We start from the raw sequence: 16,360 nt of genomic DNA, 5'->3' as shown, positions 1-16,360 counted from the left end.
AGATCCATTTTGCTTATTTGACGGACAAAGGAATTGAATGCATCAGCATGTTTTTATGGACCTCTGCAACAACATATTGACTCATTGATTTATCATAGTACATTCCTTACGGCTGTGTGCTTCTGTTTCCTGATATTAAAGAACTGCACTTGTTCTGCGGGGTTCTGATCTTTAGCCAAAAACAAATATGTGGTAAACATGAAAATGGAAGAGATTATTATAAGGACTTTGCATAAAAGAACAAACATGTGCCTTTCACATTATGGACTAGGTATTTTTGTTATTTCCAGTTTGTACAAAATACAACTTTTTCTAAAATACCAGAAATCTTTGTCACACATTTGTGCTTCCTTAAACTCTGTCTACAGGGATCCAGTTTGCTTGGTATCTGTAGAGAGATTCACATTCCTGTGATATTAGTACAACTCAAAAATGTTATAAAATGGGACAGGGGTCAAGCACACAGCATGTGCAACATAATAGATTTCTGCTCTTTGGCAGATAGAATCCTTTTGAGTATTCATAGCAAAATATAAGAAAAAAGTGTTTGTGGATGTTTTCTTCCAACCTAAATCTGTGACAAACTGGGGTTACACTGTAAATTCCTGGCCTCAGAACAAAACATTACCTCTGTGTTTCTTACGCTTCTGTGTTTTTACCATCTGTCCAAATTTATACAGTACGAATACTAATATTTATAAACTGCTAAAAGTAATAGTTCACCCAAAAATGAAAATACCGTCGTCATCGTGTACTTTCATGTTGTTCCAAACCGTGACATATATGAAATACAAAATGGAAAGTTAGGCATAGCCTCAGTCATCATTTAGTGATTTTATCCTTTTTTATACAATAGGGTGACCATACGTGTCATTTTTCCAGACGCGTCCTGGCAAAGATTTAGCACGTGTCCTCTGTAGGACACGTTTGTCCACTGTACATCAATAGTAGAGTTTTGGTTCCTTGCCACTGTCACTCACTGGGAGACTGCTGATTTAGTTAAAGCCATTAATACAAACTGTCATGATTCTGCCTCATCATGTCATGTTTCTCTTGGTTTAGTGGCAGGATCATGACTGAACCTCATGTTTAATGTGGAGAGAGCAGTTGTCCCTATTAGTCCTGTTATAACACCCCAGTTTTTTCTGTCCTGTGCTGCGTCATTTTGATACGTGTGGGTGAGTTCCCGTGTCCTGTTCAGTGAGTCTAGTCTAGTCTAGTCTAGCTATTTGTATTTAATTCAAGTGTGGTCTTGGTAAGTCAGTGTTCCTGTTTTCCCGTCATGTTTTATTCCTTTGTTCCTTGTTATGTTACCCCCTTGTGGGTCTTTTTATTAATAAATGTATTTTAACCCCTTACCCGCTGTCTGCACCTGGGTCCTCTGTTCATGTCTCACCTTCCCGATCCGTTCATGACAATAAACAACTTGCATTTAACAACACACATGCATGTTAACATTTTAACAAATATACGTTTTGGTATTATTGAAAATTGTTCTGGTATATTGTGATTTTGGGCTCCCAGTCCTGATAACAATATTTAAAATAATAATATACCTCAATTAAATATACTTAATAATTTATAGTTTCTGACAATCCACTGTTAGGACTCTGTCCTTCCTGTCTCGAGCTTTCTAGCTCCCTGGGCAGAGTCATGCCATGTTTTTCGGGTTTCGGTTATGTGTGGAGACACGTGGCTTTGTTGTTACTTGGCGCCACGTGTCTTCCTGTTATGTCTCTCAGCCCCGCCCTCCTATCTCCTGTAATTTTCTTGTTAGGATCTCATTCCCATCACCTGCTTAGTTGTTCAATCTCGTTAGGGTTTAATTCCCATCACCTGTCGCCACTCTCCCCATGTAATCTCTCCTCGTAAGTGTCTCCCTTTATATAGCCCCAGTTGCCCTCTGTTCAGGGTTGGTGCATTGTTTGTGTTTTTTCTCAACACTGATGTCTTGCGGTCACGGTAGTATCCCCTGTTTCTCGTGTTGTTGGAGTACCCTGGTTCCTGTTTACAGTTTGTGAACTTATTTCTCTTTTCTAAAGACCTTGTTTTGTTTTGTCTCCCTTGTGGGAAGTGTTTGTTTTCTAGTGTTTGTTTGCTAGTGGTTTTTGTGCATGTTTTCCCCATTGTGGGTTTTTCAATTAAGAAAAGTTTTTTTAACCCTTCGTCTGCCTGCATCTGGGTTCTGTCCAAGCCATTTTGTGACACCACTGACATCAGTGTACATTTTATAGAGAAAAACTTACAATAATACCATCTTAATGCTGTATTTTCTGTTTCATTTTCCCCCTTCTATTATTTTTATTAAATTCCTTATGATATGTGAAGCTGCTTTGCAACAATTAGAACTGTGAAAAGCACTATATGAATTGAATTGGAGGACATACGTGACCTCCGGGAGATGAATCTAAAAATCCTGGCCAGGACGTGTCAGGGAAAAATAGCACGTACGGTGATGGTCATCCTACCATAAAGTAAAAGGTCATACAGTAATAAATGCGACTGAGGGTCTCAGTTTCCATCTGTTGACTTTTTTTTATTGAAATGTGAATAAATAGATGTTTTTTAATTTAACAAAAAATGAGCCTCCCATGCTCATTGAGTGGTTTACAGTACAGTTTATTATAACTCAACATAGAATGAAGCAGCTAATGAAGTTTTATTTATATTCAATTGTATCTTTGAGCTGAAAAAGGAAAGGCTGAAACTGAAAATGTATGTAACTTCTGTAAATAGAATCAGAATCAGAACAAGCTTTATTGCCAGGTGTGCTTACACACACGAGGAATTTGGAAATATTGCACACATTTATTGCAAAAGGTGAACATTTAACTGTTCATGAGGTAGATGGCCTGAGGAAAGAAGCTCTTCCTGTGTCTGGATGTTTTAGTACGAAATAGTACGAAACATCAGCATTATGTTCAGCGTGCTTTTAGGTGAGTAGTGTTTTTGCGCTGCTGTGGTTTGGATCATGTTCTTCGTTGTGAGTTTACCTGTCATGCTGTGCTCCAGTGATGAATGATGCCTCCAGGGCGTCTGGAGTCACCTGTTTGTTTACTGGTGTAAACGGAGCTGGGTGTACAGAACAGGCTACTTAAAACAGCGTCTGTTTAATTAGGAAATGACTGACCAATATGAAAAGGCCATTTTTTAAAAAGGACAGTGACAAATGACATGCTAGAAAACAAGAAACATAACTATGTACAGATGAAAAGATAATATGCTATCTTATTTAAATATACACCGTATGTTTTCACTCCATAGACCGTTTCAGAGCAACAACATAAACAAGCAATGCACGCCTTTGTGGCCTGAACTTGACATCCGCAAAGAATAGATAGAGGCCCTGTAGATTATTTCTGAATCAAGCAAAAGAGTTAACAGTAAATCACATTTGTCTAGCAAGTATGCTTTTGGGTCACCGGAAGAAGAACCGCTACTTGGGTAAACTTAAATGCAACAAAGTTACACTACATATTAAACAAAATGTTTATTTTAAAAGATGTATGTAATAAAATTAAACAAATTGTATATTTAATATATCTATTACACAAGAAAATATTAATTTAAATGAATGTTAATTTAAATAAAAGTCCCCATTCTCTTGCATTGGTTTTCTGTCCAATAGAAGTGAATGGGGTCCAGTGCAGTTCGGTTACCAACTTTCTTCAAAATATCATCTTTTGTGTGGTTGCAGAAGAAAGTAAGTCTGAAATGACAAGAGGGGGAGTAAATGATGGCAACATTTGTATTTTTGGGTGAACTATTACTTTAAATTCTGGCCAGGCGCATGCGTCCGATGAAACAGTATATATGGGTTTAGATTTGCTTAAGCACTTTACAAAATTCTTAAACAGTATATTTATGCATTTGGCAGAGGATTTTATCCTAAGTGACTTACACCCTGTCACTACATGTTTGCTGGGAAGGATTGTGTAACATTGGTAAAGACAGGTTAATGTAATGTTTAAAGTTTAAATAGACCTTAAAGAAAAAACATCATGATTGTCTTGTTCATGGACCACAAATGGATTTTATTTATCCAGAGCCTGGTTTGTGTTAGCCTGAAAATGTTCTGGGTCATCATCATAATGCATCTGTTTACACAAGCATAAGATATGGTCTAGACCTGGGCATGTAGGTCATGCAAAGCTCCAACGAACACAGAAACTTTTGGAGAAAGAGGAGAGAGGTGAGCCAGAAATGACAGTGATTGTGGTATGAGATCATTTGACTTAAAATAAACCATCTGGATATGATTGAGGAATTCGTTTCAATGAATACAATATACTGAAATTCAGAGCTACTGTGAAAAGTTTCACATGTGATCATTTTTGTTTGAGCGGTAACTCATAAGCACTCGTAAGAAACTTACTGTAAGTTTATCATTGTAGTCTTTCAAAATAAATATGACTAGAAAAACTTCTCAAATTGTATGACGAAATCTAAAATAAAGATAAAGCAGGAAAATATTTAGGTGCGTGTGTGTCCATAACTCAATTTAATTGAACATAATAATATGACTCATGATTTAGGCTTTATTTTGAAGAAATGGATTGCTAAATAAGGTGTACTCAGCGTATTTCACAAGGTCACACAGTATTTCCATTTACACTATTCATACCTATCCTATTTCTAACGAAAACAGTATTCAGTGCTTGTTGGAGGTGATTAAAAGTAACAGATTTCAATGAACATTTCAAAACTCCTTCTGATCTTTTATTCACTTTGCTGAGTCACAGAGACTTTATGTATTTGTTTCCGTGTCCCCGGGACTCCAATTTAGGACACATGGACATGCAGATGAATAGAAATAATAGTGGTTGGGATAAACCTGCTTTGCTAATCAAGCTACTATTTCCATGTGAAATTCAACTCCTTCAGCATATTGTATGAGCTGATATTGTGTTGAAAGTGAAAAGGGGCTGAGAGGGTTTTTGCTTCCATTAGCCTCAGAGTCCAGTGATTCCCGTGGGAATTTGTGCTCTGGAGTGTATAGGAGAGACAGACATTTCAGGGACGAAAAATAAGACTATACGCATCTATACACTCATCTAACCCCAGAGAGAAACTTGATTCTCATGGACTGTAGAGAGTCCGTTTGGTTATTCATGACTTCATGAATGCTTTTCATCCAAAAGTGTCCATCTCAAGGTGATAGCGCTGATTGTTCATGTATCACTCCTTCCAGTTAAAATTTGGGACAAGCCTGTGTTCCCAACCCAGAGGTTAACCTCACCAGCCACTTCACGATTTCGCCTTGCATGTGATAACTACAGATAGGTGAAGGATATTATGCGGTTTAGGCTTGCTGTCCCGGGGAGAGGGCTCCGAGCTCGGTGGTTCCTCCAAACTCGAAGGGCATGCCCCTTGCACGGACTCAGGTCGTACACTCTGTTATACTGCGGTAAAAGTAAGCCGATAATGAGCAGTTGGGGTGGAGGAGGGATGCTGCGAAAAATTTAGAGAGAATGAGTGCAAGGCTTCTTGTCTATTTGTAGGGGTTTTCTCCCGAACTTAAAGATGATTGGCGCGATTTGTTATAGGAAGCCACCCGGATTAGTTATCTGATTGGGAGATTGGTCACAGCAAGCCAGCCGGGTTAGTTATCTGCACACGCTCCTCCAGAACTTTGTTAATAAAACACTTTTAAGTTCAGGCCATAAATGAAATGACAAGAGGGTGAGTAAATCAAGACAGAATATTTACTTACGGGTGAACTGTTACTTTGAGTGAAAACCTTTTCACACAGCATTATTGTATAAAATGCCTATAAAGCAAAGCGTACTTTTTTATCCCAGAAAGAGAAATATATCAGTGTTTGCATAACATTACTTTGTTGGTGGATATCATTAATAATCATCAGGCATTTTCATGTTTCACATCTTTGTAGCAACTGCAGTATGTTTAGATGAAAACACGAATCAGAAAAACTCCTCTAGCTTTGTTGTAAAACCAACACAGAAATACCGACTGTTCATATTGCATTCTGAGCTGCTCATTAAGTCTGCATGAACCAGTGTCTCCCTGCCATTTTTAAATCCCTTTTGGAACACCAGCCAAACCACAGGAGGCAACTGAAATGACTATTATTTATATCCTGTAGACCCGAGGTTCAATAAAAGCGTATAAGATAAAAAAGACAGATTTCTCTACAGCACATGACAAAATGTCAGCCTTTATTTCATGTCCAATATCATTTTTGTAGTTCTTCCGATACGTCTTCTCTAAATGTTTATTCTAAATATAATTTTGTGCTAGAAAACATTGAAAACAACTTCAGTCTCTCTATCCACATTGTTAAAATTCCAATGTTCACAGTCGTTGCTGCTGGGTAGCCTGTAAACGGAGGCCCTCTTTAGCAGAAACAGAACTTGTATGTTGTTAGTCACAACCTGTTTTAAACTGATGCTCTCTTTCTTTCCCTCTGTGGGTTTAACACAATCACACCCTACATTCAGGACAATGGTGTGTTTGAAAGAACACATTTTTAATGAAGCTGTTTATTGTCTTATGAGTTTTAACAGTGTTTAACTGTGTTGTCCTGATGTCTGGCAGTTTTTTTAATGTGGTGTTATTTTCCAGACCTGAACACTTTGCATGACAGCAACAATTAACCGTTGCCAAAAATAAGAGAGAGAAAGACAAGAAACCATAATGATGAAATGTGTGAGACAGATCAAAGACTTATTAAAAACATAATTATCTCTGTTCCATACTCTATCCATCTTATCCTATATAGGACCATGAGGAGTGCTGAAGCCTATCCCAGACCATCTCCGGCCGCAAAGGAGCCATCAGAGGATGTAAAACAACAAGGCAACCGTTTGGACATCCATGGATTATGCTGAAGCAGACCATGTCCTTTGAAGCCGGCAACTAACGTGACCTTAAGTGGTTTTGCTTAGACCTTGCGGGTGCCTAAATACAGAAAAGTGTTGAAAGCATTAGATAGCAGACAGGGACTGCACACTGAGTTCAGATCAGCATAAATCAAGCTCTAATGTGTTCCGTCCTTGTTCTGCTACTGGTAGTGGTGCTTACTGGCTAAAAAGGCAGGGTCAAACTTTAGAATAGGGACCTCACTATGGTATTAACTATTAACAACAACTTTGCTCTCAATAAACTGCTTATTAGGCCTACTACCAAAGTTTATTTTGGCTCCTCTTTTTGAACCCATAAATTCCATTAAATCAGTTAAGATAAATGCAGCTTGCAAAGTAGCAATGTTTTAAAGCTGCAATGTAGACCACAGATGGGATTTTGTCAGTGGGTGTTACTAAATTAAATCTCAACATGTGTCCCACATGTGAACGGCATATAGAGAGCTATCAACATAGATATTTCAATTGAAGTAGGCCCGCTTCCTTTCCTGATTTATTTTAATGTGACAAATATGTATTAGTCAAGTCTTTGAATCTTACTGGAAGGATTCTGTATTATAATGTTTTGAACTCAAAAATATTTTCTATATGACTCGATAAACATGAGCAAATTTTTAGGACCACATTTAATGTTCAAATTGAATTATTAATATAAGTATCAAATAAGACTGTTATCTGATTTGAGTCCTTTATTATTTTCTAAGAGACATTTTTAGGGGAGTTGAATTTTCAAATTGTCACATTAAATAAATACATTTAAAAGTTCTTTGATGCATTCGAAACTTCAAAGTTATTTTATCATTGAAATGTTTATGTTGGTAAAATGTTGTTAACATTCCGTTCCAATACATTGCTCAAAGTGTATTGGCTTGAAATGAAAAGTGTATTCAGACATTCATGTATCTTCAATTTTAAAAAGCAGCTAATTACACTTTCATTGCAAGAAAATCTTAACATCCCTTTACATTTCCAAATGTTAAACGTATGTTTCAGCTGTAATGAGTGTATAAACATGCTTGACCACTGCAAACAGTAAAAGTTAGCATACGTTTGGTGTGACCATCTTGAAACAGTTTGTGGTGATATATTGAGTATTTTCAATTAAGACAAAAGTTGTTCAAAGATGTTTGCTGTTGCACTAAAAAAGAATGTAGATTACCTTTAAGTTTTAATGAAGCCCTTAGGGTGTAAATGAAAGTGGGCCACCACTGCTGAACAGATGGTGAACCAGTTATACTATATAGTAATCCTTGTCCCGAAGATACGGATCTGACTTGACATAGTAATACTACAGAGTTTTTTATCATTTATAAAACTTTAAAAGGCAAGTTTTTATTAAATCCACATTGACTTCAGCTCATTCAATTATTCATATCCGTGCAGTTTTCAAATACTACACACTAGCTTTAAATACAAAGAAGTTGTATAAAAATGTTTAGATAACCAGCATTAGGGATTCAATTTGATATTTATTTCCAGAACATTTACTTCAGAACTCTATAACAAAAATAAATGATAGAATTAAATATAGCAATGTATATACCTTACAGCAAATCTAAATATACACATCTAAAATTAAAACAATGTTCTTCTAAGTACAACATAGGAGGCTCTGTTACAAAATAAAAGCTGTCAAAAAGCATCATATACACAAGAACAAAACATACAATAATATATAAACACAAACACATGCAGTAGCATGTAAGGATGATACTCTATCCTTCAAATCCAGTTGAAACGGATGTGCTCTTTGCATATATCTAGATTGTTGCATCCTTCAAAAATCTAACATTTCAAAATACAAAAGCAATGTGAAATTCTTGCCCCGGAGATAATAGCTTCTGCTCCTCCTCAAAGTGCTTTGAGCAATTAAAAAGAAAGAGAACATGACCAATATAAACGTTACAAATAAACATTTTGTTTACTAAACATTTACATTTATGCATTTTGGCTTTTACGCAAACCGACTTACATTGCATTATCCTATACATTTGTTTCTAAGCATGTGCAATCGAACCCACGACCTTGGCATTGTTAACGCCATCCTCTTACCACTGAGCTACAAGAATGCTAAACTAAACTTTCTCAAATTTTTTGTCAGTTTTGCCTTTTTGATATTTTAAGAAGCAAGACACTCTTAGAATTATGTGACATTTTCGCATTCTGTATCATGAATTGCTTCTCTCACATGTCTGAGATTATTTTTGACCCAATTACTGTTTGTGAGATGTGCCACTGTAACTTAATACCAAGTTTTCTCTAACCTGGTTAAAAACATCACAGAGTTAAAATAAAATCCCATCTGTCTTTGGTACATTTCTGCATAACAGCCTTTGGAAATATTCCAAAAGCTCAAAAGCTATCAATGTCTCTGAGGCGAACGTTAAGCATTTAGACCTTTGATGAAAAACATTCAGTTCTAATTCAGTTTGTTTATCTTGAAATCCAAATCTGAAACATGTCAGGTGAGGTCATGTTTGAAGCAGTGCAGAACTTTGGTGGTGGAGTGTGAAGATTCCCAAGGTCCCCTAGCTCACCGCTGTAGGTGTGTTCTCCACCATTGCGTACTCTGTCTCTGTGCCTTGAGAGCCCTCCATAAGACGTGTCAGCCCCGTACGGGTGGAGTACCTGAAGATGAAGGCCTTCATGAGGTCATATCGGTAATGACGATGAGCGAAGCTGTAGACCACAGGGTTCACGCAGCAGTGAAGCAACGATAGGCACTGCGTGAGGTGCAGCGCCACAAAGAGAGAGTTCTCCGCGCTGCAGCCCAGAGGAAGCACCCCGAGCATGGCTAGAGCGTCAGCTAGGAGTACGGCATGATATGGTGCCCAGCAGGCTATAAAGACCACTATGTACGTGAGGATGACCTTCCTGCTCAAGCTGCGATCCTGATCTCCACCTGAGGGGGAATTAGGGGAACCCAGAGAGTTTGCCAGAAGGGCATAAGACACTGCTATTACGGGGAAGGGGATGGCAAAACCTAGAACCACAAAACTCAGTTGAACGCCCACCATCCACTGCAGAGGGTTGTCCTCAGGATACACAGGACGGCACAAGGTCACATGACCGTGTAGCGACTTCACCGACTGCAGGAAGTATGTGTCGGGCACCGAGGCGAACAGAGCAAGAAGCCATGTTACAGCACACACTATATGCCGTATTTGCCTTCCACGTCTGTGAGATATCTCCCCTGAGCATACCACAGAAACATACCTATCCACGCTCATGCACGCCAAGAAAAATATGCTCGCAAAAAGGTTGACACTAAACAGAAGATGTGTCAGTTTGCAAGCTACCTGGCCAAACGGCCAATGGCCACCCTGTGCAAGCGAGCTTACCCACACGGGGAGAGTAGCTACCACACACAGGTCAGCCACTGCAAGGTTTAAGATGTACAAGTGTGTTTCGTGATAATGCCGCTCTGAGCGCAGGTTGACCCACACCACTAGTGCATTGGCGGTTAGGCCAACGATGAAAATGAAGGCGTAAAGGGTGCACATTGCATGAAGAAGAGCGGAGCGGTTAAATGAAGTGGGGCACATTTGTGTTTCCACTTGTGATATGTTTTCATTGGCATCTGTGAAGTTAAATTCCTCCCACATGGCAAAGAATTCAGATAGTTCGCTGGCACTTAGACCCATCTTCTCATTTGGAGTTGAAGACAGCAACTGTGGAAAGGGAAGGAAACAGGAAAGTTTAACACAAAAGTCCAACTTTCTTTGTTTTTAGTGCCATTAAATGCCTTCCACATTCTCTGGGTGACTCTCACAAAATTGCCTTTTGTTTCATTCTTTTTCGATTTTAAGTTTTCTTTAATTTGTGAGATTTACCCAACCCACTATAAGGATTTTTTGACCATCTGTCAGTTTACAAAAAACAGCAACCAACTATCTCACGTATTGCTTAACAGTACAGTAAGAACTAACAGATGCAGGCTATATGTACCAGGCTCATATGTGCAAAAAAGCATTTAGGAGTCAATGTTTTGACTATTTATTTTGACATTTACCTTTTCAATCACACAAGACAAACCTGACTGTGGTACTAGAATTGCATATCTGTGAAATCGTCACAACATCCTATTATGATTTCATGGTTCAGCTCTTTTAGAAAGTTGACACTACTTCAAAAGCACAAAGCTGTTTGGCTTTAAGCCAGTCGTGCTCAGGCACCCTGTAAACTGGTTCTGCTTTCCAAAAATCAAAGCGATTTGGTTCTATGACTTCACAGCAAATTCTGTGAGCAAAGTAATTTCAGTTTAGGGATTCTGTCACGCCATCTTAAACATCTAAGTGGTCCTTTCTAAAAGACTGTTGCTATGTGGGTGCCGAGGTCGCTGACCTTTGACCTTAATTTTTTTCTGGTCTTTAAATCCTTTTTAGTTGAACCCTTCAGACTCAAGCAGTGCTGAAACTGTGGATGCGGAGGTCAGTTTGCTGCTTTCGGTATCAAACGATAAATCTCTGGCTTATTGTGTTACGAGCCTTATCATAACACAAACAGTATGTGGCTGTATTTCTGAACTGATATAACCAAAGTCTTGAATCACACACTATTTCCCCAGCAAAAGGAAATTTCCTGTTACTCCACCTGTTTTCCTTTTGAAGTTCATTACAAAGTCAAATCTAATTGTCTTTCATTTAATAAGTAAACAATAGTGCTGTGTGATAAAAGCTTTTAATCTCATGTTTGTTTAGAAATGGTTTATGTGCGTAAGCCCTAAAAGAAAACATTTTGAGAGCCACTTCATAGCACAAAATGTAACAGATGAATATAATTTAAGCAAACAAGCATGTGTCCTTTCTGTATTTTTGACATTATGCGTGTTGTCTTCTGCAAAACAAAATAAATTATATTTTGAAGAATAATGGTAATCAAACAAAACGTATTGACTTCAACAGTAAATCGATCTCTCTTACTTTGTGTTCCATAGTAGAAAGAGTCATAGGCGAGGATTATTTGGGTTAACTATATCTCTGATGGTCCTCGGTCAAAGCAGTTAAATCTGTGAACTCTGAATGCTTCTATGTCTCCCAGCACATGGTACAAAGTGGTTAAAGCAAGGACATCGTAAGGTCAAAAGTCAAATGCTTTATGACAACAGACACCTTGGGGGCCTTGAACCTGTGACGCTGGTCTTGCTGACAGGATGCTGTCGATTAAGTCACGATTCACTCACAGTTTTGCTTGGACCCTCACTGGATACCTCTGTCGTATCTAAATCCGGTGCTTTGAAAGTTCTCTACAGCCCTATATTCAGCATTTTATTCTTTTCAATTAAAATATATTCCATGTTTTTGCCAGTAAACTCTCTGTTTCAAATTAATGTTTTATTTTGTTGAGGGTATGGATTTTGACAGATATAAAAAATGAAATAGAATTATACATGGAGTTAAAGGATGAACAAATGTGACACGCTGAGATCATTTCCAGCAAAGAACTGCAGAGCAATGTATGCAGAGACATGGACGTAATGAACTTTGATGAAAATGTGTAACATATGTGAGCTTATACTTCAAAACAAATCTCTGGATTGTAGTCTTTGGTTATGTTATGTTATATCACATTGTTAAGGCAAAACAAGTTAAGAGGATTTTAGGTTGAAACAAATGATAGGAAACTGTAAAAATGATGTGATCAATAACTGATGGCGACATATTACAATACATTTAAGAAACTTAAAACTTTTTATAAGTTATTGCAATTTAGCACTAAAATACTAAGCTATGACTTAGCCAACAGCATGATTTAACTTAAAACATTTATAGGGCAGCAGAACGCCTTTGGAAAAATGGTCATTGATAAACATCCTTAACGTCATATGCTGATGCGACTGTCGAGGATTCACTGATGTCAACTTTATTACGACACCACACTCATTTTAGTATAGTCATGTTTGTCTAACACTTAGAAATGAATAAATATTAGTTTTCGGTCGTTTACATTCTGAATTGAAAGAAAAATGATATGTAGTAGCAAATCTGTGCAGGTGTTTAAACCAGACAACGGTGTAACTAGAAAACATCCACGTTTAGTCCTCGGCATTTGCTCGTTCTTTCAAACTAAGTCATATTTACTTACCTCCGTCATTTTGTCCCTTTAATGTACGCAGTACGATTGATCCTCGTTTTTGTTGTAGTCCAGAAAGACAAGAAGCGCTCCCGCCAGCACGCGTCCGCTGCAGGTTGTTTAAATAGAGAGTCTGAAAGCGGCGACGCCCATAAAGCGTCTGTGAATAGCGGCAATGAGACGAGAGTTGCGCACATGTACAGTTACTGGCTATAAGCATTCTCACAACTCTCACTGTTTGCCTTATTTGTACGGCCTTTGTATGATAGTAACTCTTTGTTAATGTTGTCTTTCACACGATGATTCATGATGAAACTATATGAGCAGCACGGATCCACCCCGACACATCAAAACAGCCAGGTCTGTCTGCCTGAGTACACATAATGAAACAAAACGCCCAAAACGACAAACTGACATTTTAAAAAGTAATTTTCAAAGATGAGTGTTCTTCAAGTTACAAAACTTGTGTGTTTCTGCATTACTTTTAATTTGAATAGGTTATAGTTTTGTCTGTAAACTAAAAAGTGGTAGATCTTAATGAATCTGTTTTGTAATTGAACCAATACAAATTATTTATAGCTATTATATCTTTAAAGATCATTCTCAGAAAATATCTTTAATTTGACAATTGAAATTTACATTGAAGATTATATACTTTCATTCATGATTGGCATCAAACACACTGTCTTTACATAATATGCCATTTTAATACTGTGATAGAGAAAAGGTATGACCTCATGAAGGAATGATAGAGTGATTGTTTCCATCACAATAACCTGCAAGAACAGTCTAAGCATATCTATTGTCCCCATTTATCAAAAGCATCGGAACAGATTTCAAACAGTCACTGATAAGCATCCTGGTTCCCCTGAACCAGGTGCCAGCTTCATTATCTCAGCCTTTTTTCCACATGCACAGGACGGGAGAGAACTTTTGTCTCTTCTGGGAGAAAGCTTTGAAACCGATTTAATTAAGTGAATACGGGAGGGAATTGAAAAAGAGCAGGGGTTCCAGCTCCTGTAACACCTATTCTCTACTGCTAAGCAACAGCTGTTGTAATGCAGTTTTACGAGTGAGTGGAATAGAAGCACTGAATAGAAAACTAGAACAGAAACAGACTTCCTCCAGTTGATGATTCATTTTGTTTAACAATATACATCATATTGTCAAAGACACAATATCGTAAGATGTGGTTGTAGTTCCAATCTGGATCTTACAGATCTCTCAATAAGCATGGAAGAGTTGCGGTGACAGCTGAGAAGCTACTGGATAAACTTGTCCAAAAGGTGTCACCTGGGTCATGTCCTCTTCTTTGTCCAGGTCAAGGCCGGGAACTGGAGATCAGATATGTCTCTCTAACCAGCTCTTTCTTTAAAGCCCTAAACCAGCATATAACGGATATGTATAACAGATTTCTTTTTAAGAATTGTGAAGCTCATCTTGGAAAGGGTGTATAGAAGTGTTTTTTGTTTCTAACGTGGGTTTTAAAAGCAAATTTTGGGATTAACAGGACATACAATTAAATGACTTCTAGGTGTGAAATTTGAGTGTGTGTGAAACTGTTGACCTAGGAAAAACTGTTTAAACATTGACAATGCAAGAGAAACTCCCTGCTCTTTTCATCTCTTTGTATTTTTATTTCAGAGCCCAAAGATTAGTAGCAGCTTAAGGCAATACTTTCAAGACTGAAGTTTATATTTCCTCAAATATATTTTCGGCACGGAATGTAGTAAAATGGATTATGTTTTTTACAATTAGGTAAAATGTTTTTTCAAGTTCAGGCGTGTGTGCTTGGTGTCATTTAATATGTCTGGAACTCTTCAGATTCTTCTATTCTATTCTATTCTATTCTATTCTATTCTATTCTATTCTAGTCTAGTCTAGTCTAGTCTAGTCTAGTCTAGTCTAGTCCTTATTGACATTTATTTTTGCACACTGTTAATGTGATAGCTGAACTTGTGACCTCTGCAGCTTTCACACATTAGTCTTGGTTTTGTAGTAAATCATTAGTTTTGTCATTACGTTACTGTCATTATTACCTTTAATTATTGAATTATAACTTCTAGGAATGAAGAGGAATTGTATAGATGTCTTATTGATTTGTTTCTAGCGAATGAGTTTCATTTCAATTGTTTCTCTCAGGATGTTTCCTGGACCTCGAAGGTTCACTCTCACTAATAAAAAACTGCTCAGCTGGCCCAAGGGACACCCTTATTGTGAAAGCTTCGGGACCAACCACAGCTCCCATTGCTGCCATTTGCTCAACGATGTCTTGGTATATTGTACGGACTAAAAATTATTAGCACTGTTTCATTAGTGATCAAGTGATGAAGTAAATACTGTAAAAAATATACAATGGAAAAAGCAGTTGTGTTTACATGTGCTAACAGTGAGAAATTAAACAAACTTACCACACTTTATAGTGTTTAAAATGTCATATAGCATTAATAAACAAAATAACAAATTATTCCAAATCCAATCACTAAAATGCCAATGTTCAGCACAATAGCACATTTGCTTGTTTGTTTTTTTATTTAAAATTTTAGATGTGCACAATGGGAGGTATTTAACTTAATCCCTTCTTCTAGTAAAGTACCAATATTCTCTACAGCTGCTGATTTGCTGGTCTATGTAGTAAATAAAATCGTACATCTAAAAACAACCTCGCCTCAAGAGACAGCACGGCTGTGAAATACGCACATGTGGTGAGTGCCATCATGCAAAAACCAGACTTTATGCCACGCCGTTGTGTTCCAGGTGGTTCCCGTTTTAAGACTCCCTTGTGTGAATTCTCAGTGCCATACAAAGCTGAAATCAGTGTGGGGGGTGGACCCAGTCATTCCATCTGACATCGGGGGCTCATGTGTTGGTTTTGGTAACTGAATGATGCAGTTTATTGGAGAAGTGGATCTATGACTTACAGCCTGTGCCATTGATGGAAAAACTAATAGCCAGTAACAGCATAGGAACTGGTTCTTTAGTCTGTGTTTGACTCAGAGTCTTTTGCTGTAATTAAATGTTTTTCTATAGTCTGGACGTTGGAGATGAAAGCTACCCCCTATTGTGTTCACTAAAGGTGAAACCTTTGAAGACTGTACAGAGCCTTACAGATTAACCACTACTTTGTTTGGAAATAAAATGCTATTGTTATTTATCAGAAATATTCACATCTGAAATGACAATTTGGTATTATCCGTGGTACATTTTTGACCACCCATCGGGGTCCATTAAATGAAAGGCATGTGGGTTTAAATTACTTAATCGAAATAACCTTCAGGACAGATCTCAAAATCATGTCAAGCCTGTGAGCTTTTCCCAGAAGGACAGTCTTTAACTGAGGAAGCTCCTTTGATATACCACAAGCACATGGTGGAATACTGTATTTTGAAGTTTCTAATTGGCTC

The 16,360-nt window shown here is 37.6% G+C and overlaps 1 protein-coding gene across 1 annotated transcript; it reads right to left on the bottom strand.

Annotated features, from left to right (window-relative positions):
• Nucleotides 1–8,334: 8,334 nt before the first annotated feature.
• Nucleotides 8,335–13,053, bottom strand: ackr3a (atypical chemokine receptor 3a). The gene is made up of 2 exons (XM_079463670.1): nt 12,969–13,053; nt 8,335–10,555 (listed from the first exon to the last, which is right to left on the bottom strand). The coding sequence occupies exons 1-2, from the start codon at nt 12,975–12,977 to the stop codon at nt 9,413–9,415; spliced, it is 1,152 nt and encodes a 383-aa protein (XP_079319796.1). The 5' UTR covers nt 12,978–13,053; the 3' UTR covers nt 8,335–9,412.
• Between the last annotated feature and the right edge of the window lie 3,307 nt (nt 13,054–16,360).

The sequence above is a fragment of the Barbatula barbatula genome, assembly GCF_947034865.1.
Source record: "Barbatula barbatula genome assembly, chromosome: 9".
Lineage (NCBI taxonomy): Eukaryota > Metazoa > Chordata > Actinopteri > Cypriniformes > Nemacheilidae > Barbatula > Barbatula barbatula.
This window is presented reverse-complemented; position numbering and strand designations above follow the sequence as displayed.